Source organism: Pelophylax lessonae (assembly GCF_965119305.1).
Source record: "Pelophylax lessonae genome assembly, chromosome: 13".
Lineage (NCBI taxonomy): Eukaryota > Metazoa > Chordata > Amphibia > Anura > Ranidae > Pelophylax > Pelophylax lessonae.
In genome coordinates this window covers 202,615,110-202,638,112 of record NC_138780.1, presented here as the reverse complement: position 1 = coordinate 202,638,112, position 23,003 = coordinate 202,615,110, and the positions used below count along the sequence as shown (strand labels likewise).

General features: G+C 43.4%; 1 protein-coding gene across 1 annotated transcript in view; it reads left to right on the top strand.

Moving 5' to 3' along the window:
• The window catches only part of LOC309569504 (NACHT, LRR and PYD domains-containing protein 12-like), a gene marked incomplete at its 3' end in the record, with an annotated part of 123,024 nt that overhangs the window by 22,589 nt on the left and 77,432 nt on the right, over positions 1 to 23,003 (top strand). The window contains exon 2 of the mRNA XM_082275369.1: positions 10,258 to 10,435. Within this exon, the coding sequence (XP_082131495.1) occupies positions 10,258 to 10,435 (178 nt within the window). The remainder of the gene's footprint in view (positions 1 to 10,257; positions 10,436 to 23,003) is intronic.

Sequence of the window (23,003 nt, the reverse complement as noted above, 5' to 3'; positions counted from 1 at the left end):
ATCATCTTCCACCCAGTCTTCACCCCTGCCCTCCTTGTCGGTCTCCACAATGCTGAACGCCGCAGCAGTTGGCACCTGCGTTTCGTCATCATCGGAGACGTGCTGCGATGATCCTTGCATGTACTCATCTTGAGAAATAAGTGGTTGGGCATCGCTGCACTCAATCTCTTCCACTTCTGGGGCAGGGCTAGGTGGATGGCCCTGGGAAACCCTGCTGACAGAGTCATCAAAAAGAAGAAGAGACTGCTGTATGGCTTGGGGCTCAGACTGCTTGCCTGATTTGCAAGGGGGTGAGGTGAAAGACGGTTGGACATCGGCTGCAGGTGCCAACTGTGACCTTTCTGCAGTAGACTGGGTGGGAGACAATGTGAAGGAACTGGAGGCACTGTCAGCAGCAAACCAATCTACTATCGCCTCCACTTGTTCTGGCCTCATCACTTCTAGGGGCGTATGATGCCCTACCAAATACTGATGCAGGTTCTGTCGCCTACTCACACTTGAGGAAGGTGTTTCACTTGTGCGTGTAGCTGGCACAGATCGACCACGTCCTCTCCTTGCAACAGGAGCTCTACCAGCAGCACCACGACCCAGGCCACGGCCCTTATTTGACGGTCTCCTCATATTTCTGTAATTTAAGATCTTGCCCTAGAAAGGTTTTTATTGAATAGCGGAATAGGAAATATGATCAAAAAAAGTGTATGTATCTCGCACGTACACCACCACACTAGGCCCCAATTATTATTGTTTGTACCCCTAAAAGGATGGTTGAGCAGTAGGAGGAGGAGTATGGAACAGGCAGCACCCTCAAATCTTCAGAAGTATGAGATGAACCCCAAAAACTTGGAAAGGTGGATCTCACACGTACCGACACAGACTATCACGCAATTTAATTGATCCCCAAAGGATTTAATTGAATAGCGGAATAGAAAATATGATCAAAAAGAAAGTGTATGTATCTCACACGTACACCACCACACTAGGCCCCAATTACTATTGTTTGTACCCCTAAAAGGATGGCTGAGTAGTAGGAGGAGGAGTATGGAACAGGCAGCACCCTCAAATCTTCAGAAGTATGAGATGAACCCCAAAAACTTGGAAAGGTGGATCTCACACGTACCGACACAGACTATCACGCAATTTAATTGATCCCCAAAGGATTTAATTGAATAGCGGAATAGAAAATATGATCAAAAAGAAAGTGTATGTATCTCACACGTACACCACCACACTAGGCCCCAATTACTATTGTTTGTACCCCTAAAAGGATGGTTGAGCAGTAGGAGGAGGAGTATGGAACAGGCAGCACCCTCAAATCTTCAGAAGTATGAGATGAACCCCAAAAACTTGGAAAGGTGGATCTCACACGTACCGACACAGACTATCACGCAATTTAATTGATCCCCAAAGGTTTTAATTGAATAGCGGAATAGAAAATATGATCAAAAAGAAAGTGTATGTATCTCACACGTACACCACCACACTAGGCCCCAATTACTATTGTTTGTACCCCTAAAAGGATGGTTGAGGAGTAGGAGGAGGAGTATGGAACAGGCAGCACCCTCAAATCTTCAGAAGTATGGGATGAACCCCAAAAACTTGGAAAGGTGGATCTCACACGTACCGACACAGACTATCACGCAATTTAATTGATCCCCAAAGGTTTTAATTGAATAGCGGAATAGAAAATATGATCAAAAAGAAAGTGTATGTATCTCACACGTACACCACCACACTAGGCCCCAATTACTATTGTTTGTACCCCTAAAAGGATGGTTGAGGAGTAGGAGGAGGAGTATGGAACAGGCAGCACCCTCAAATCTTCAGAAGTATGAGATGAACCCCAAAAACTTGGAAAGGTGGATCTCACACGTACCGACACAGACTATCACGCAATTTAATTGATCCCCAAAGGTTTTAATTGAATAGCGGAATAGAAAATATGATCAAAAAGAAAGTGTATGTATCTCACACGTACACCACCACACTAGGCCCCAATTACTATTGTTTGTACCCCTAAAAGGATGGTTGAGCAGTAGGAGGAGGAGTATGGAACAGGCAGCACCCTCAAATCTTCAGAAGTATGAGATGAACCCCAAAAACTTGGAAAGGTGGATCTCACACGTACCGACACAGACTATCACGCAATTTAATTGATCCCCAAAGGATTTAATTGAATAGCGGAATAGAAAATATGATCAAAAAGAAAGTGTATGTATCTCACACGTACACCACCACACTAGGCCCCAATTACTATTGTTTGTACCCCTAAAAGGATGGTTGAGGAGTAGGAGGAGGAGTATGGAACAGGCAGCACCCTCAAATCTTCAGAAGTATGAGATGAACCCCAAAAACTTGGAAAGGTGGATCTCACACGTACCGACACAGACTATCACGCAATTTAATTGATCCCCAAAGGTTTTAATTGAATAGCGGAATAGAAAATATGATCAAAAAGAAAGTGTATGTATCTCACACGTACACCACCACACTAGGCCCCAATTACTATTGTTTGTACCCCTAAAAGGATGGTTGAGCAGTAGGAGGAGGAGTATGGAACAGGCAGCACCCTCAAATCTTCAGAAGTATGGGATGAACCCCAAAAACTTGGAAAGGTGGATCTCACACGTACCGACACAGACTATCACGCAATTTAATTGATCCCCAAAGGTTTTAATTGAATAGCGGAATAGAAAATATGATCAAAAAGAAAGTGTATGTATCTCACACGTACACCACCACACTAGGCCCCAATTACTATTGTTTGTACCCCTAAAAGGATGGTTGAGGAGTAGGAGGAGGAGTATGGAACAGGCAGCACCCTCAAATCTTCAGAAGTATGAGATGAACCCCAAAAACTTGGAAAGGTGGATTTCACACGTACCGACACAGACTACCACGCAATTTAATTGATCCCCAAAGGTTTTAATTGAATAGCGGAATAGAAAATATGATCAAAAAGAAAGTGTATGTATCTCACACGTACACCACCACACTAGGCCCCAATTACTATTGTTTGTACCCCTAAAAGGATGGTTGAGCAGTAGGAGGAGGAGTATGGAACAGGCAGCACCCTCAAATCTTCAGAAGTATGAGATGAACCCAAAAACTTGGAAAGGTGGATCTCACACGTACCGACACAGACTATCACGCAATTTAATTGATCCCCAAAGGATTTAATTGAATAGCGGAATAGAAAATATGATCAAAAAGAAAGTGTTTGTATCTCACACGTACACCACCACACTAGGCCCCAATTACTATTGTTTGTACCCCTAAAAGGATGGTTGAGCAGTAGGAGGGGGAGTATGGAACAGGCAGCACCCTCAAATCTTCAGAAGTATGAGATGAACCCCAAAAACTTGGAAAGGTGGATCTCACACGTACCGACACAGACTATCACGCAATTTAATTGATCCCCAAAGGTTTTAATTGAATAGCGGAATAGAAAATATGATCAAAAAGAAAGTGTATGTATCTCACACGTACACCACCACACTAGGCCCCAATTACTATTGTTTGTACCCCTAAAAGGATGGTTGAGCAGTAGGAGGAGGAGTATGGAACAGGCAGCACCCTCAAATCTTCAGAAGTATGGGATGAACCCCAAAAACTTGGAAAGGTGGATCTCACACGTACCGACACAGACTATCACGCAATTTAATTGATCCCCAAAGGTTTTAATTGAATAGCGGAATAGAAAATATGATCAAAAAGAAAGTGTATGTATCTCACACGTACACCACCACACTAGGCCCCAATTACTATTGTTTGTACCCCTAAAAGGATGGTTGAGGAGTAGGAGGAGGAGTATGGAACAGGCAGCACCCTCAAATCTTCAGAAGTATGAGATGAACCCCAAAAACTTGGAAAGGTGGATTTCACACGTACCGACACAGACTACCACGCAATTTAATTGATCCCCAAAGGTTTTAATTGAATAGCGGAATAGAAAATATGATCAAAAAGAAAGTGTATGTATCTCACACGTACACCACCACACTAGGCCCCAATTACTATTGTTTGTACCCCTAAAAGGATGGTTGAGCAGTAGGAGGAGGAGTATGGAACAGGCAGCACCCTCAAATCTTCAGAAGTATGAGATGAACCCAAAAACTTGGAAAGGTGGATCTCACACGTACCGACACAGACTATCACGCAATTTAATTGATCCCCAAAGGATTTAATTGAATAGCGGAATAGAAAATATGATCAAAAAGAAAGTGTTTGTATCTCACACGTACACCACCACACTAGGCCCCAATTACTATTGTTTGTACCCCTAAAAGGATGGTTGAGCAGTAGGAGGGGGAGTATGGAACAGGCAGCACCCTCAAATCTTCAGAAGTATGAGATGAACCCCAAAAACTTGGAAAGGTGGATCTCACACGTACCGACACAGACTATCACGCAATTTAATTGATCCCCAAAGGTTTTAATTGAATAGCGGAATAGAAAATATGATCAAAAAGAAAGTGTATGTATCTCACACGTACACCACCACACTAGGCCCCAATTACTATTGTTTGTTCCCCTAAAAGGATGGTTGAGCAGTAGGAGGAGGAGTATGGAACAGGCAGCACCCTCAAATCTTCAGAAGTATGAGATGAACCCCAAAAACTTGGAAAGGTGGATCTCACACGTACCGACACAGACTATCACGCAATTTAATTGATCCCCAAAGGTTTTAATTGAATAGCGGAATAGAAAATATGATCAAAAAGAAAGTGTATGTATCTCACACGTACACCACCACACTAGGCCCCAATTACTATTGTTTGTACCCCTAAAAGGATGGTTGAGCAGTAGGAGGAGGAGTATGGAACAGGCAGCACCCTCAAATGTTCAGAAGTGTGAGATTGTGTTCACTGTACCCCACAAAGATTGTGTTCACTGCACCCCACAAAGATTGTGTTCACTGCACCTCAAAAAGGATTTTGTTCACTGCACCCTACAAAGATTGTGTTCACTGCACCCTAAAAGGATTTTGTTCACTGCACCCCAAAAAGATTGTGTTCACTGTACCCCCCAAAGATTGTGTTCACTGCACCCCACAAAGATTTTGTTCCCTGTACCCCACAAAGATTGTGTTCACTGCACCCCACAAAGGATTTTGTTTCACTGCACCCCAAAAAGATTGTGTTCACTGCACCCCAAAAAGGATGTTGTTCACTGCACCCCAAAAAGGATTTTGTTCACTGCACCCCAAAAAGATTGTGTTCACTGCACCCCACAAAGATTGTGTTCACTGCACCCCACAAAGGATTTTGTTCACTGCACCCCAAAAAGATTGTGTTCACTGTACCCCCCAAAGATTGTGTTCACTGCACCCCACAAAGGATTTTGTTCACTGCACCCCAAAAAGATTGTGTTCACTGTACCCCCCAAAGATTGTGTTCACTGCACCCCACAAAGATTCTGTTCACTGTACCCCACAAAGATTGTGTTCACTGCACCTTACAAAGGATTTTGTTCACTGCACCCCAAAAAGATTGTGTTCACTGCACCCCAAAAAGGATGTTGTTCACTGCACCCCAAAAAGGATTTTGTTCACTGCACCCCAAAAAGATTGTGTTCACTGCACCCCACAAAGATTGTGTTCACTGCACCCCACAAAGGATTTTGTTCACTGCACCCCAAAAAGATTGTGTTCACTGTACCCCCCAAAGATTGTGTTCACTGCACCCCACAAAGGATTTTGTTCACTGCACCCCAAAAAGATTGTGTTCACTGTACCCCCCAAAGATTGTGTTCACTGCACCCCACAAAGATTCTGTTCACTGTACCCCACAAAGATTGTGTTCACTGCACCCTAAAAGGATTTTGTTCACTGCACCCCAAAAAGGGTGTTGTTCACTGCACCCCAAAAAGGATGTTGTTCACTGCACCCCAAAAAGGATTTTGTTCACTGCACCCCAAAAAGGATGTTGTTCACTGCACCCCAAAAGGGATTTTGTTCACTGCACCCCAAAAAGGATTTTGTTCACTGCACCCCAAAAAGGATGTTGTTCACTGCACCCCAAAAAGATTGTGTTCACTGCACCCCACAAAGATTGTGTTCACTGCACCCCACAAAGGATTTTGTTCACTGCACCCCAAAAAGATTGTGTTCACTGCACCCCAAAAAGGATGTTGTTCACTGCACCCCAAAAAGGATTTTGTTCACTGCACCCCAAAAAGATTTTGTTCACTGCACCCCAAAAAGGACGTTGTTCACTGCACCCCAAAAAGATTGTGTTCACTGCAGCCCAAAAAGATTGTGTTCACTGCAGCTCACACACAGAAAAATGGATGTGGATCACTGACACCTTCCTATCTCCTATCCCACACCACACAGCAATATCGATTGTAGTTTGTAGAACACAGTTTCCCTAAAATTCAGCAGCAGCAGCCTCTCCCTAACAGGATTGAGAAGAGATCGTAGATCAGGATTGAGTGCAGAGTCACCCCACCCCCCACACAGCAATATCGAATGTACTTTGTAGAAGACACTGACCCTATAATTCAGCAGACTCTATCCCTAAAATGCCTACAACTCGCCCTGCCTAAACACTCCGACCTGTCCCTCAATTCTATCCGGACACAAATGGTTTTTTCCTGCCTTTCTTTCCCTAATCAGCAGCCAGCACGTATGTGTGCTCTGTCCCTGATCTAAGCAGCAGAATGAAGACGCTGCGGCTGCCTGGAACTTATAAAGACTTGGTCACATGCTTCAGACGGCCAATCACAGCTACTGAGACATTTGCAGGCATGGCTGGGATGGCTTAAGGCACACCAGTTAAACGATTGTTGATTGGCTGTTGAAAGCCCGCCATGAAAAGAGCGCCAAAGCATGCAAAACCCGGAAATAAAACGACCGAACACGGATTTTTACCCGAACATACAGTAAAGTGTCCGTGTCCGTGTTCGGGTACAAAAAATCCAATTATTCGGTACGAACACGAATAATACAGTCCGTGTTCGCTCAACACTAGTCAGGATGTTCTCTCCTTTCTTGCATATTTATGGCATCCCTTACAGAGAAGGCTACTTATTGACTTCTTTTGTGCTGTCTCTTATTTTCCTTTTGTGTGTGTCTTAGCACTATTGTTATTATTATTTTTATTATGTTATATTTCTTGTTCCTTTTGTTATACTTGTACTGTTATAAATAATTAGGGGCTATTTGTCCCTTGTTTGTACATTATTCTTTCCCAAAACAAATAAAAATATAATTAAAAAAAAAAAAAAAGGAGGAAGAGGTGAAACGTCTCCGCCTCTTGTGGACATGGCTGTGATGAGGCTTGTCAAGCATGTGACCCTTCTGTTTGGAGGATACAGTTTTGTTCAAAGACCCTTTGGATAGGGGGATTGATTCCATCCTTAAGCAAGTCTATCCAACAGCTGGCATGGCTTGCAAACCGGCCCTAGCCCAAGCAGCAATGTGCAAAGTGATGGAGATATGGGTGGACAACGTGGATGAGACCCTTAGGAGTGTCTCAGAAGAGATGGCCAGAAGCTCTCCTATTCAGGAGCTGAAGATGGCCTTGCCCTACTTGGGCAAAGCTTCCATTGACATCATCCGCCTGGTGGCTCGCGTTATGCTCTCCTCGGTCACCGCCAAGCGGTGCCCTTTGGGCTTTGGCCTTTAGCTGATCCTGCATTCAAGCAGGTATGGTGCCGTATCCTGTTTTAGGGTTTCTCCCTCGTTGGGAATAAGTTAGCTAACTCCATAACTCGGGCTAAGGGTGGCAGGTTGAGGTTCCTTCCCCAAGACCGTCGCCTACTAAATCAAAAACAGGCTCAACCTAGGAAGCAGATCCTAGATTGTGCTAGGGAGGCACGTAGCTACAAGCCCGGTAGGGAGTTCGGGAGAAGCTGGAAGTCATGACAGTCTTCTTTTCAGAAACCCCCCAAGAGTGGTTCTACTGGGGACTGAGAGGCCACTAAGTCCTTTAGAGATTGGGCCCACTCAGACATGTCAAATGGAGGCTTGTATGCTATGCTTTCGACATGTCTGTGCGGCATAAATTCGGGACTTTTGGACCGTCAGAACGGTCTCTTCTGGACATACCTGGGTTTTCAGCAGTGTTCCCAGGCTCAGGTTTGTCCCCACTTCCCTACCCCTTTCAGCAGAAAAATGGCAGATGCTTCTATCCTACCTGAAATCCCTGGTATCTTAGGGTGCCGCCATTCCCGGAGGACGAGGGGGCGAGGAATTTACAGTATTCTCCTCTCTTCATGGCAAAGAAAAAGAATGGTACTTGGAGGCCCATCATAAATCTTACCCATGTAAACCAGTTCATCAAGAGGAAGAGGTTCAAGATGGAGACACTGCTAACAATCCAGCAGTTAGTCCAGCTGGGAGATTGGCTAGCGTCAATAGACCTAAAAGACGCTAATTTGCATGTTCTCGTTGCAAGGAAATGCCAACAGTATCTCCAGTTTGCTGTCGGTCAGTCTCCCCTACAATTTACCTGTCTCCCCTTCGGGCTTTCCACATCGCCTTGGACGTTTTTAAAAGTATTGATGGCAGTTAAAGCCTTATTGAGAATCAGAGGTATCCGGCTCCATCATGACTTAGATGACCTTCTCCTCCTTTCTCAAGACAAGGGTCAACTTGTGGAACATCTGGATCAAGTCATCACCACTCTCCGGGAGTTCAGGTGGCTCTTAAGCATGGAAATGAGTCATTTGGATCCAACACAGTCCCTCATATTTATTAGGGCCCAGTTTAACATGGCGAAAGGCACAATTTCTCTGCCCGAGGAGAACATTCCGGACGTCCGAGACAAGATACTTCTTACTTTCTCTTCCTCTCATCTCCGTGCCCGCAGTGTCTGAAGGTCATCAGGACCACGGTCACAACAGCTCCCATGGTGAATTGGGCTTTGTGGCCCTTCCAGAGGGGTTTCCTCCAGCAGTGGAATACAGAAGACGTGAATCAACGCATCTTCCTAACCCGATCCACGAGAGGGGGTCTTCCCTGGTGGCTCCAATGGGAGAATCTTCTCAACTGCTACCTCATAGCCCCTGTCTCATGGGTCGTCGTGACCCCAGCAATATAGGTTGGAGCGCCCACTGTCTTTTGGAAATGGCACAGGGCAGGTGGGACTTTTCCCCTCCTGGGATAGCCTCAAACATCCTGGAACTCCAGGCAGTGTTTCGGGTGCTTCAGGCTTTCCGCCATCTAACGATGGGATCCTCAGTGATGTTCCGATTGGACAACCTGACAGCGGTGACCTACATAAGGAGACAAGGGGGAACTCGCAGTCTCTCTCTGCTGCAAGAAGTAGAGCTGATTATGACCTGGGAGCAGAAGAACCTGTTCAACCTATTGGCTATGTTCCCGGAGTCCAGAATGTGCAGGCGGACTTCCTGTCTCAAGTCTGGCTAGACAACAACGTGTGAGCCCTCCACAGGGCAGTCTTCAAGTGGGTTCTGACCCTGGGGATCTCACCAGAGGTCGACCTCTTTGCGTCCCCTTGCAACAACAAGCTGCCAAAATATTACTCGAGGTTCTGGGATCCCTAAGCTTTTGGGGTGGATGCCCTCATGGACCAATGGAGGTTCCCCAGAGCCTATGCCTTCCCTCCAGTTCCAGCAGTTCTCCAGTTCTTGCCGAGACTCAGGATGGAAGTGGCAGAGATAGTGGCGATAATTCCATTCTAACCTAACAGGTCCTGGTTCCCTCTTTATAGGCCCTCTACAGTGGGCCTATAAAGCGAAGTGCTTGGTGCCTCCATAGGTGGTGACAGTGTCTAAACATCCTGGGCAGTTTCCAGACATGTTGCCCCTGAAGTAAGCTGTAAGGCAGCCTCCTGGTCTTCTGTCAACACATTCTGGTCTTATTATTGTGTTGAAACGGCTGCTTTGTCTTCTGTTAATTTTGGCTTACAAGTCCTGTCAGTTGATGGGGTCAAGTCAACTTTTTTTTTTTGTTCAGCATCTGCCCATCTAGGTGTGTAAGGCAAGTTATTTCCCAATACGTATGCTGCCATCGAGTCTGTCAGGAAAACGTAAAATTGTTATCAAATATTTACCGTAGTTTTCCTTTCCTGATGGACTCCATGGCAGCAGGAGTCCCCTCACAGTTCCAGAGTAGGCTAGTTACAGAACATGGATGCTTAACAGGAGTAAAGATTTATGGGATTGGCTTCAAAATTTCCTGAAATTTTACATCTTTAATTATGATCTGATCAGTAATGTATACCTACTTTTGGCCCTACCTGTATGTGTGATTCGTGCCTCCCTGGTAAGAATAATATTTCTGTGTTTCAGAAATACCGGGCAATAAAAGAAGGATTGGGGGTCGCTTGCTTCTCTCGCACCTTGTTACAAGATATTCTGGATGGGGGAAGAAGAGCTGTGCTTGGACTCTGGGAATGTCTCTATGTAGTGAAGAAAGATCATCCTCACCCTAATTTATTGGCAGTTCTGGATGAGATCGGACAGACAGGTAACAGGACATTTGCAATAACATTTAGGTCACTCCTGGGATACAGTATATGCAGCTGGAGGGAGGAAGAACAGTAGTTATCAGGGGTGAAGGCATCAGACACACCGGAAGTCTCAGATAGTTGTAGTTTTTAAAGGCAGTGAAGTTCAGAGACAGAGAGCAGGACCTCGGTGCATAGCACTGTTCACTTTTTTAAATTAACTTTATTGAAATGTCACAAAGACATTTTTTTATGTTAAACTGCCAACCGTGCAGTATGAGCTGGTGGATTGCCTTGCACTGCAAGTGATGGGAACTGGACATATCAGGGACAAGGCATTTTGCCTTTTAATGTGGTGGGACTGTTCTGGAATAGCCGCCCATCGCTGTCCCATCACATATGGTGTTAGTATAACTAGTGGTGCACCAAAATGAAAATTCTGGTCCCGAAATCGAAATTCAGGATGTACTTGGCCGAAAACCGAAACGGACAGTTTAAAATAAAAATGAATACATCTAATCAATGCCCTTTTAGCATTGAAGTCAGAGGGCCGCGATTTTGAACTGAAGCCAATGGGCCGAAATTTTGCATTGCAGTTAATAGGGGGCATTTTTGCATTGAAGTCAATGGGATGCAATTTTGCATTGAAGTCAATAAAAAGTGATTTTGTACTGAAGTCGATAGGACGAAGCATGCCATTTTTAGCACTTTTTTTTTTTTTTTTTTTATTGGCAAAATGCAGATAACCCTATTTTTGGACCATCATTGTTAAAGGCCGATATATTGGTGCATCCGTAAACATAACCTTAATTATTTATTTATCATTCATTTATCAAAGCATGTTTGATGGTATTGTTTATCAGAGTAACATGTCACCGTGTGTCAACAGTTTTTTATTCACGACACCTATCACAAGTAACATGTTTTATTATACAGGGTGACCATACATGGAAAAATAACAAACTAATTTTATATGTTATATGTTTAATATTTGCATTTATTATTAATATGTTGTTAATATTTTGAAAATAATTGTGATTAATATTTTGTAAACAAAGGTACATGTAGCTACAATTTTTCCATTTTCCTTAGGCTACGTTCACATGTAGGCGTTTTTGGGGAGTTTTTCTGCTCTAGGATCAGCTCTCAAAACGCCCAACAAGACAAATCCTATTCATTTCAATGGCCCCTGTTCACATCTGAGCGTTTTGACGCCATGAGCAAAACGCCCAACGCTCAAAAAAGTACATGAGCTTCTTTTTGGGCAGATTACAGGCGTTTCCATTGGTCTCCAGTCAATCTAAAAACGCCTGCACAAAATGCACCTGCAAAAACGCCCATAAAAACGCCTGTAATAGCAACGCCAAGATGTGAACAGAGCCTTATATATGGCAACTTTTGGAACACCCTGCAAGACATAAGACATAAGACATCCATACAATGGATAAAACACAAATATATGCTTGGATAGTTCAACAAGACAAAAAATATATAGTAACAGTGCGATTCTGGCAGAACCCGACTTCCTCTATCAGATTGGATAGTGAATGGGGTGTCCAAGGTATGGAAACCCTTAAAGTGGAAGCCTAATACCTTAAACTCTCCCCTGCATGGGCGGAGTTCAGCCTTATGTGTCAAAATGAAGTTTTTCTCCCTTTATTTTGCAGTATTCAGTGCTGTCACATGACTTCACTCCCTTTTCCTGAGTCCAAGAGCAGCAAGTGGGTGTGGTTACTGAAAGCTAATGACATCACTTCCAGGGAGGGGCACTGTTCCTGTGTAGCCAGTGGGCGTATACAGAATGGGAGAAGCTGATCATAGGTTCCCGCCCAGTGTTCGCATTCTACGTCCTAATTCATGGGAAAATTAAGAAATAATTAACACAGGACATGGGGGGGGGGGGGGGTTAATGCACATATACAGTATAGCTGTGCTGGGCTGAAGGGGCACATATACAGTATAGCTGTGCTGGGGGGGAGGGGCACATATACAGTATATCTGTGCTGGGGGGAGGGGCACATATACAGTATAGCTGTGCTGGGGGAGGGGCACATATACAGTATAGCTGTGCTGGGCTGAAGGGGCACATATACAGTATAGCTGTGCTGGGGGGGAGGGGCACATATACAGTATATCTGTGCTGGGGGGAGGGGCACATATACAGTATAGCTGTGCTGGGGGAGGGGCACATATACAGTATAGCTGTGCTGGGGAGAGGGGCACATATACAGTATAGCTGTGCTGGGGGGAGGGGCACATATACAGTATAGCTGTGCTGGGGGGGAGGGGCACATATACAGTATAGCTGTGCTGGGGGGAGGGGCACATATACAGTATAGCTGTGCTGGGGGAGGGGCACATATACAGTATAGCTGTGCTGGGGGGTGGGGGCACATATACAGTATAGCTGTGCTGGGGGGAGGGGCACATATACAGTATAGCTGTGCTGGGGGAGGGGCACATATACAGTATAGCTGTGCTGGGGGGTGGGGGCACATATACAGTATAGCTGTGCTGGGGGGGAGGGGCACATATACAGTATAGCTGTGCTGGGGGAGGGGCACATATACAGTATATCTGTGCTGGGGGGGAGGGGCACATATACAGTATAGCTGTGCTGGGGGGAGGGGCACATATACAGTATAGCTGTGCTGGGGGGAGGGGCACATATACAGTATAGCTGTGCTGGGGGGGAGGGGCACATATACAGTATAGCTGTGCTGGGGGGAAGGGCACATATACAGTATAGCTGTGCTGGGGGGAAGGGCACATATACAGTATAGCTGTGCTGGGGGGGAGGGGCACATATACAGTATAGCTGTGCTGGGGGGAGGGGCACATATACAGTATAGCTGTGCTGGGGGGAGGGGCACATATACAGTATAGCTGTGCTGGGGGAGGGGCACATATACAGTATAGCTGTGCTGGGGGGGTGGGGGCACATATACAGTATAGCTGTGCTGGGGGGAGGGGCACATATACAGTATAGCTGTGCTGGGCTTTGAATGAAGACTACCATAGGAAAAGGAAGCTGGACACAGGGAGGGGAGGGGCTATCAGTGTAGCTGGAAGTGCTCTGGGGTCTTTGCTCACAGTCTACAATGATCATAGTACAGGCAACCACACTAAGTCTACGTTTCCACTAGTGCGACTAATCAATGACACCCATTCCTATCTATGCAACTTTGAAAATCAGCAACTTTGAAAAGGTACCTGCACTACTTTGATGCAACATTGATCCAGAGAGTGTAAAGTTTGATCAAAGTTGCATCAAAGTCGCACTCTAAATCGCAACAGTGGAAGCGTAGACTAAAGCTTTGTTACCACTAATGTGACTTGTCATGCGACTTTGGACACACAAAGTTGCATGACAAGTCTCATCCCATTGATTTCAACAGCACCCGTTACCATCTATGTGACTTTGAAAATCAGTGACTTTCAGAAAGGTACCTGCCATACTTTGATGCAACTTTTGATGCGACTTTGATCCAGAGAGTGTAAAGTTGTATCAAAGTTGCACGCCAAAGTCACACTCTAGCCTACTGGCTATTTTTCCACTAGTGTGACTCTTAAGTTGTGGGATTTAAAGTGTGACTGAGTGCAGCTTTGATCCAACTTTACACTCTCTGGATCAAAGTCGCATCAAGGTAGTGCAGGCACCTTTTCAGAGTCAGTGATTTTCAAAGTGGCATAGATGAGAACGGGTGCCATTGAAATCAATTAGCTGTGACTTGTCATGCGACTTAATGTGTCCAAAGTCACATGACAAGTGGTTCTAGTGGACTTAAACTCATTACTCACGTGAAATGAGGAATAGAAATGGATCTGTATCCTTCTAAACTTTCACTGATGTTCCTTTGTACCTTATTTCTTTCATATACTGTTCCGGTCACATGACCCTCCCCCCTCTCTCTCTCAGGAAAAGCTGCTGGTCTACACAAGGCAATGAAGAGGAGATCATGTTCTGTGAGGCTGCATTCACATGTCAGCTTATAATCGCGGGCAGAACCGCCGCGGTTCCGCCCGCGATTCGGAGATTTATTGCAAATCGCGGGACGCCTAGCGTTGCCCGTTGATTTTCAATGGCCCCCCAAACGCCGAGCGATGTTGCCGCGATTTACGCCCGCCGAATCGCGGCAACATCGCGCAAACAAAATCGCGGGACGCAATACGCTCCAAAAAAGTACAAGAGCTTCTTTGGAGCGTATTGCGTCCCGCGATTTTGTTTGCGCGATGTTGCCGCGATTCAGCGGGCGTAAATCGCGGCAACATCGCTCGGCGTTTGGGGGGCCATTGCAAATCAACGGGCAACGCTAGGCGTCCCGCGATTTGCAATAAATCTCCGAATCGCGGGCGGAACCGCGGCGGTTCTGCCCACGATTATACACTGACATGTGAATGCAGCCTGAAGGAAAGGAGGAATGGGAGAGATTGGAGGGATGGGGGTGGGGCTGGGCAGGTCTAGGCATGCCTGTTTAAAAAAGACCGACAACCTTTTCAGGAATTGAAAGATAGCTTAGCAAATTCAGATAAACGGAGATAGTGTTGTTGAAGAACAGGAAGAAGCTGTTTGAACTAGAGAAAAAAAAAGACATAGGCAAATAATCATATGGTCCTAGAATCCAACGATGATAGTGCCTAGTTGTAGGACTTTTGAGGGTCTGAGACTGTCAATAATACGGTGAGCTTATGTACAAGAAATAATTTTTATTAAAGTAGAAATTGCTTAAAAACAGTAGACATCAATGACATTGAAAAATTGCATCATAATTACAGACTATATGAATTGTAAGAGGTGACATAAGAAGCCGGTTCAACGCGTTTCGCAAAATTGGTATAACCAATAGCTGCTTCGTCAGGAACCACAGAGAAAAACGGCTATCTCATCTTTTACAGACTTGAAAGGAACAAAGGAAAAATCACAATGAATAAATACACAGTGTGAATAGTATATGGTGTATATATAACCATACCTACAAAAATATATACATGCTCACCATAATTTGCACTTTAAAAGCATAAGTCAAATAGTAGTTCAACCAGGTGTGCTTCAAACGCCCATACAGAAATCATGATCCCCAGACTGTCCCCATAGGAGGCGCAAACACAACCACCATAGGGACAGACGTGTTTGGTGTGGACTAGACTGTGCCTCAATGGAGTAGTGAGAACAAGCAGGCAGCAAATGCTATGAATCCTATAGATGGTGGATTCCAGGAAGCATACACAGCATCTAGGTGAATAAAAAATGTGAGATATTGCTTTACATTTGGCCAGGAATATAAAGATGAACATAAATTATAAAAATGATCCCCACATATTCAGAAAAGCTCTGTTCATGGTAGAAATGGGGGGGGGGGGGCTAGGGAATAGATCCCAAAGAACTAATTACTGGGGGAAAAAATACTAATAATAATACATATAGGTCAAATCATCACCCACTCATCATTGCCACTATTCTGAGTAGGGGTGAGATTGACAGGGCCAAAAGTCAAGATGCTCTAAATTTCAAAACCCAAATGTACTAGGTAGATATAGGTAACAGTTTGTCTAGTTTAGATAAGACTTTCTAAGCTTCACAAGCAGCTAGCCAGAAAATGAATAATGTCAAATATAAAGATATTTAACATACTATTAATACAAAAAATTTCATTTTTGACTGGAGTTTCCCTTTAATCAATGTAGTTCCAATATTACACTCTACATGTTTTGTGGGGTATTCATTTCTTCAGGAGTTGTTTTAACCACGTAAGCCCCAGGCCTATTTTTGACACTTTTTGATTACAAGTTAAAATCAAACATTTATATATATTTTTTTTAGCAAAGACTCTGGAGAATAAAATGGCAGTCATTGCAATATCTTTTGTCACGCGGTATTTGCACAGCGTTCTTTGCAAACGCCATTTTTTTGGGAAAAATTACGAAAAATCACATTTCACTGCATTTAAAAAAAAAACTAAACAGTAAAGTTAGCCCATTTTTTTGTATTTTGGGAAAGATGATGTCACGCAGAGTAAATGGATACCCAACATGCTATGGTTTAAAATTGCGCACACCAAACTTTGCTCTAAGGTCAATAAGCTCAAAGTTGGTAAGTTGATCATGTGTGGGGATTTCAATTTGGTGGCGAACCATGCCATGGACTCTTCCTCTAGAGGTAAATCCTCCTTACCCACCCTTGCCGCCCTTATACATGTGGAGGGGCTCCATGAAATGTGGCGCTATCAACACGTGGAGGAGAGGGATTACTCCTACTTCTCCGCCTGTCATAATACATATACTAGGATTGATATGTTCTTAGTTGATGCACAAACTATACCTCATGTTCTTCAAACATCCATTTCCCCCGTAACGTGGTCAGATCATGCCACTATCCACATGTCTATATCCGCGAGACCTACCTCACCGTCTGCTTTCATATGGCGCTGTAACAATTCCATCCTTTCTGACCCTGATTCCCTCAAATTCCTACAATCCCAATTGCGAGAATTTTTTTGTAATAACGATACACCCGAAGTGAACCCCTCCACGTTGTGGAATGCCCACAAGGCATTCGCCAGAGGCATTCTTATACAAATGGGCTCTAGACTAAAAAAAAGATTTAAGAGCAAACTTGATGATCTTATCACAGAAATTCGTTCCCTGGACGACACCAATAAGACTACTCCCTCCTCCTCCTCCTCCTCCTCCTCCTCCTCCTCCAAGGCTTCTAAATTGTCCTCCCTCCGCTCAGACCTCCGTAGGCTTCTAACTGAAAACCACGATAAACTAATGGCGCGCATCCGTCTACATTATTATTCAGCCCATAATAAAGCAGGCAAATTTTTGGCCTCCAAGCTTAAAGCAAAAAGGGTTAAAACCAAAATCGACTTCTTCACACACCCGCATACAGGTCTGAAATTGACTCACCCCCAACAAATCACAGATGTGTTTGCGGACTATTATAGTTCCCTATATAATTTAGAATCTGACCCAGATACCCCTAAGCTTACAGACACAGATATTCAAACATTCCTCCAACGCTTACGCTTGCCAACTCTACCTGCCGAGTCCCTGTCACACCACAATAGCCCCTTCACGCCACAAGAACTAGCTAAAACATTAAAAGCCCTTCCTCTCAATAAATCCCCAGGCCCAGACGGTATGACCAATGAATACTACTGTTCCCTTCAGGACATTTTATCACCTGACCTATTACAATTGTTTTCTAACGCAATTACCACTGGTAGCTTCCCACAGGAAATGCTTCAAGCAAATATTACCACTCTCCCTAAACCAGGTAAACACTCCACTAGGCCAGCCAACTTTAGGCCCATTTCACTCTTAAATAATAATGTGAAAAATCTATGCTAAACTTATCGCCAATAGGCTGTCACAGATCTTGCCTTCACTGATCGGAGGTGATCAGATGGGATTCGTTAAGGGAAGGCAGGCACCCGATGCTACGAGAAGAGTAATTAATTTGATTCACCATGCCGAGCATACGAAAACGCCTTCTCTGCTTCTTTCTATAGATGCAGAGAAGGCGTTTGACCGTGTTCACTGGGGCTATATGAGGGCAGTCTTGGAGTGGTTTGGGTTCTCTGGCCCGATCCTCTCCGCTATTCTAACCCTGTACTCCTCGCCTTCGGCTAAAGTACTGTTGGCTGGAACATTATCATTGCCTAAATCATTTTCCATAATGAATGGCACGCGACAGGGCTGCCCGCTATCGCCCCTTATTTTCAACCTACTGATTAAGCCTTTGGCCGAAACGTTCAGAAACAGCCCCCTCGTTTCGGGTTTTAAATTCAAAAATTCTCATCACGTTATCACTTTGTTTGTCGATGATGTGATACTCAGCCTTACGAATCCCATCGTGTCCCTCCCGGCAGCACATCCGATTCTCCAAGACTTCAGTAACATCTCATATTACAAATAGGGATGATCGAACGGTTCGGGTCGACCATCGGTTCGACCCGAACATTGGCTGTTTGAGGTTCGGCTGAATTTAGAACTTTTTCCTGAAAAAGTTCGGAATTCGGCAACCAGACCCGACCAAAATGCAATGGGACAGGAAATGGGCTTTAAAAGCCTGTGATTGGACCAGACCCATTGGTAAAAGCCAATTGAGGGGGCAGGAGAATGCTAGGAATGTGATTGGAGTGACTAGGGGGTCCATAGGCCAATCATTAGTGAATACGCCCCCCAGTATATAAGATAGCCCCCGCCAAATTCCTAGCATTGTAATACAGGGACATGGAAGAGAGTGGAAGCAGTTCGTGGACTTCTGTTACAAAGTGTCATTTAGCAATTTTTAGTGTGAGGAAAGGGATATCTAGTGTAGTTAGGGTGCTATTTTCCACTATAGCTAGCTTTAATTATTCAGTTTCTGTAGGGAAAGTGTTAAGTGTAAGGGGACCGTAGTGTAGTGTAGGGTTAACTGACTGTGACTGCTATGGAAGGGTGACAAAACCCTTCCATAGCAGGGTGACCGCTATAGAGAAAAGATTGTTTCTCTTGTGTCACTTTCAGAGCACTAATACGGCTCCGCTCCTATATAATTAAAGGAGTAGTGGTGCGCTTCAAGGGTTAGCTCTTGTGGATCTCTATTTGGGTTGGTGGTAGTGGTGTGTGTAAATCTTGATTTGAAAGTGCTCGGCGTGATAGATTTAACATTTATATTCCAAAAAAAAAAAATTTTTAGATAATGAAAGTGCAGGTGTGTCAATCAGATCAATGTGTGTGTCAATAAATACATAGATCAATAAACATCAAGGTATTTCTTCTTTACAAATAAATAAATATATGAATACGGTGTTTGTTTTCGATGTGTGTATCAATAAATGAATAGATAAATAAATAAATAAATATCAGAGTGCTTCTTCTTTGCCAGTGAACATCAATAAATAAAATATATAAATCCAGTGTTAGTCTTCAATCTGATACATAAACAGTACAAGATATATATGTGCTCAAAATAAAGTGCTACATGCAATTTCTATTAAAACGGTGCTGGAAGAAATATATGTAAACAGTTCAATTGCAATCCTTCAAATACCAATATCAACTGAGATAGTCCAAAAAAAAAAAAAAATATTTTAAAAAATAAATATATATATAGAGAAAATCCAAAAAAAACTTGTGTGAATACGTTCCTCGCTTATATCCGTGCTTCACTCATGCAATTAAGTGACTGTGATCTCCTTCACCTTGTGTGTCACCTCTATGTGCTCTAGCCTCTCACCTTATAGGCAAGATCAATATGCCTTTGGTATCTATCCAAGCTCAACGATAGACTCAGTTTCTCTCAATCCGGATCCTTACTCTCTTAATGGAGCTGATTTCTTGGATTCCTATAAATGTTTGTCTCAATCGTTTTTCTAGTACTATCCTCCTTGTCCGGTCTTTAGTGTGCCTCAGAGACAAAGACTATTCATGGTGCAGTATATCCAACTCATTTATTAAAATATAAAGATTTGCACTTACAATTTGGGCATGATAATTCAGCATGTAAACAAAAAACCAGCCGCCGCTGTGGAGATCGGGCTCCGTTGTAACGTCACTTCCGGGTATAGGGCTCCTCCTACGCGTTACGTCACGAGGTCACGTGACTTCCTCAGGGACAAGGAGGATAGTACTAGAAAAACGATTGAGACAAACATTTATAGGAATCCAAGAAATCAGCTCCATTAAGAGAGTAAGGATCCGGATTGAGAGAAACTGAGTCTATCGTTGAGCTTGGATAGATACCAAAGGCATATTGATCTTGCCTATAAGGTGAGAGGCTAGAGCACATAGAGGTGACACACAAAGTGAAGGAGATCACAGTCACTTAATTGCATGAGTGAAGCACGGATATAAGCGAGGAACGTATTCACACAAGTTTTTTTTGGATTTTCTCAATATATATATATATTTTTTTTTAAATATTTTTTCTTTTTTTTTTTTTTTTTTGGACTATCTCAGTTGATATTGGTATTTGAAGGATTGCAATTGAACTGTTTACATATATTTCTTCCAGCACCGTTTTAATAGAAATTGCATGTAGCACTTTATTTTGAGCACATATATATCTTGTACTGTTTATGAATCAGATTGAAGACTAACACTGGATTTATATATTTTATTTATTGATGTTCACTGGCAAAGAAGAAGCACTCTGATATTTATTTATTTATTTATCTATTCATTTATTGATACACACATCGAAAACAAACACCGTATTCATATATTTATTTATTTGTAAAGAAGAAATACCTTGATGTTTATTGATCTATGTATTTATTGACACACACATTGATCTGATTGACACACCTGCACTTTCATTATCTAAAAATTTTTTTTTTGGAATATAAATGTTAAATCTATCACGCCGAGCACTTTCAAATCAAGATTTACACACACCACTACCACCAACCCAAATAGAGATCCACAAGAGCTAACCCTTGAAACGCACCACTACTCCTTTAATTATATCGTTTACTGCTTTAGTATCAGTCCCAGTGGCGCTGCAGCAGGGATTCTCTTGCCACCTCAGATAGCGCAGGGATCACACACACCCCTTGATAGATGGCTCCGCTCCTGTCAGCATTCTTTTTGCTGCAGGCGTTGATAGTGCTTTTTTGAGGACATGTTTGGAGTCAGGCATGACATCTGAACATGTGTATAGGGGTGTATATATACACACACATGTCTGTATATATATACACCTGCACATATATAGGTGTGAAAGGAGCAGAACACTATACTTTTGCTAATGAAATAATTTGCACTAATATGGCTCCGCTCCTAACACACCTATATATGTGTAAGTGTAAAATACATATAAGTGTGTGTGTATATATATATATACCCCTATACAGAAGTTCAGATGTTTTGCCTGCCTCCAAAGAACCCAAAAAAATGCCCAAAAAATGCCTGCAAGAACAAACCTGGGCATTTTTTTTTTGGCGCTGGCCTTTTTTTGGGCATTTTTTGGGGTTCTTCGGAGGCAGGCTAAACATCTGAACTTCTGTATAGGGGTATATATATACACACACACTTATATGTATTTTACAATTACACATATATAGGTGTGTTAGGAGCGGAGGCATATTAGTGCAAATTATTTCATTAGCAAAAGTATAGTGTTCTGCTACTTTCACACCTATATATGTGTATGGGTATATATACATATAAGTGTGTGTGTATTTACCCCTACACAGAAGTTCTGATGTTTTGCCTGCCTCCAATAACCCCCAAAAAATGGCCAAAAAAAATACTTGATACTAAACCGGCAAGGTGTGAAAAGAGCGGAGCCATATCCCTGTTCTATAAGTGACAAAATACAAACAATCTTTTTTTTTTTATGGTTCTGGACATGCTACAGAGCTGAAACATCACAGGTACACTTTTTAGAACCCCCAGACACTAAATCCAAAGAATCTCATTTTTTTTTTTTCAATAATTGGCTCTCTATCAAAAATGACAATTTTTAAGAACTTTTTTTGTGTGTGATTAATAGTCCCTGGGGCATGACCCAGAACCCTAGGCACTTTTTAGGGGCATTTATTGGGTTTTAGGGCTTCAAAATGGTGTTTTTTGATTAGTTAGGGTCCCATTGATTTCAATGGGGTTCTGAAATCCGGGCCGAACTTTCGGGAAGTTTGGATGTTCTGGCCGAACCGAACTTATGAAAAGTTCGATCATTCCTAATTACAAAGTCAATTTCAGCAAATCTGTGATTCTCAATATGGGCATTCACCCCTCGACGCGTCTACACCTACAAAAGCAACTACCTTACGCATGGACCACACAAAACTTACCATATCTCGGCATTCAGTTGACGTATCCAATCTCGGGTCTGTTGCCCTCCAATTTAAAACCCCTTCTGACTTCCATTTCTGCAGACGTCAACAAACTTAAAGCGACTGAACTTTCATGGACCGGTAGAATAGCCGCCTTTAAAATGGTATGCCTGCCAAAAATGTTATACATCTTCCGTACGCTTCCGATACACATCCCTAAAAACGACATTGACTCCATTTCTAAACTCCTCCACACATTTATCTGGCAGAAAAAAACGGCGCGATGTGCCTATACACATATGGTACGCCATAAACTAGTGAGCGGCCTGGGATTCCCTGACATCCTAGACCTAGACTATTACCATGCATCCAGACTGGCACCCCTCCAGCACTGGTTTTCCCAACAAACTACTCTTCCCTGGCTTCCTATAGAATCTACTCTATCTAATACATGTGACCTTAGCATTCTGCTGATAGCAGACTTATGGAAGCCTTTAACCTTGTACACCCTCCCGATCACTACACAAGCCTCCTTAAATCCTGGAGACTCCTCATTACGCATCTCCCACAATCCGCGTCAACCTTGCCACTTCCTCTACCTATTTCCACTTTAGATGTTCTCCTCCCTTACACACGCACCACAAAATTTGTCTCAGCGGGCATCCTCACGATTTCACAACTCTATCAAATCAATTCCCTCAAACTCTTTGCGGATCACCAATGAGAATTCACACTCCCTCCACAGGCCGCTTACACATACAACAGCATCTCAAGTTTCTTAAACAAGTATCCCCTGCCCGAATTACGTCTCCCCACTAGG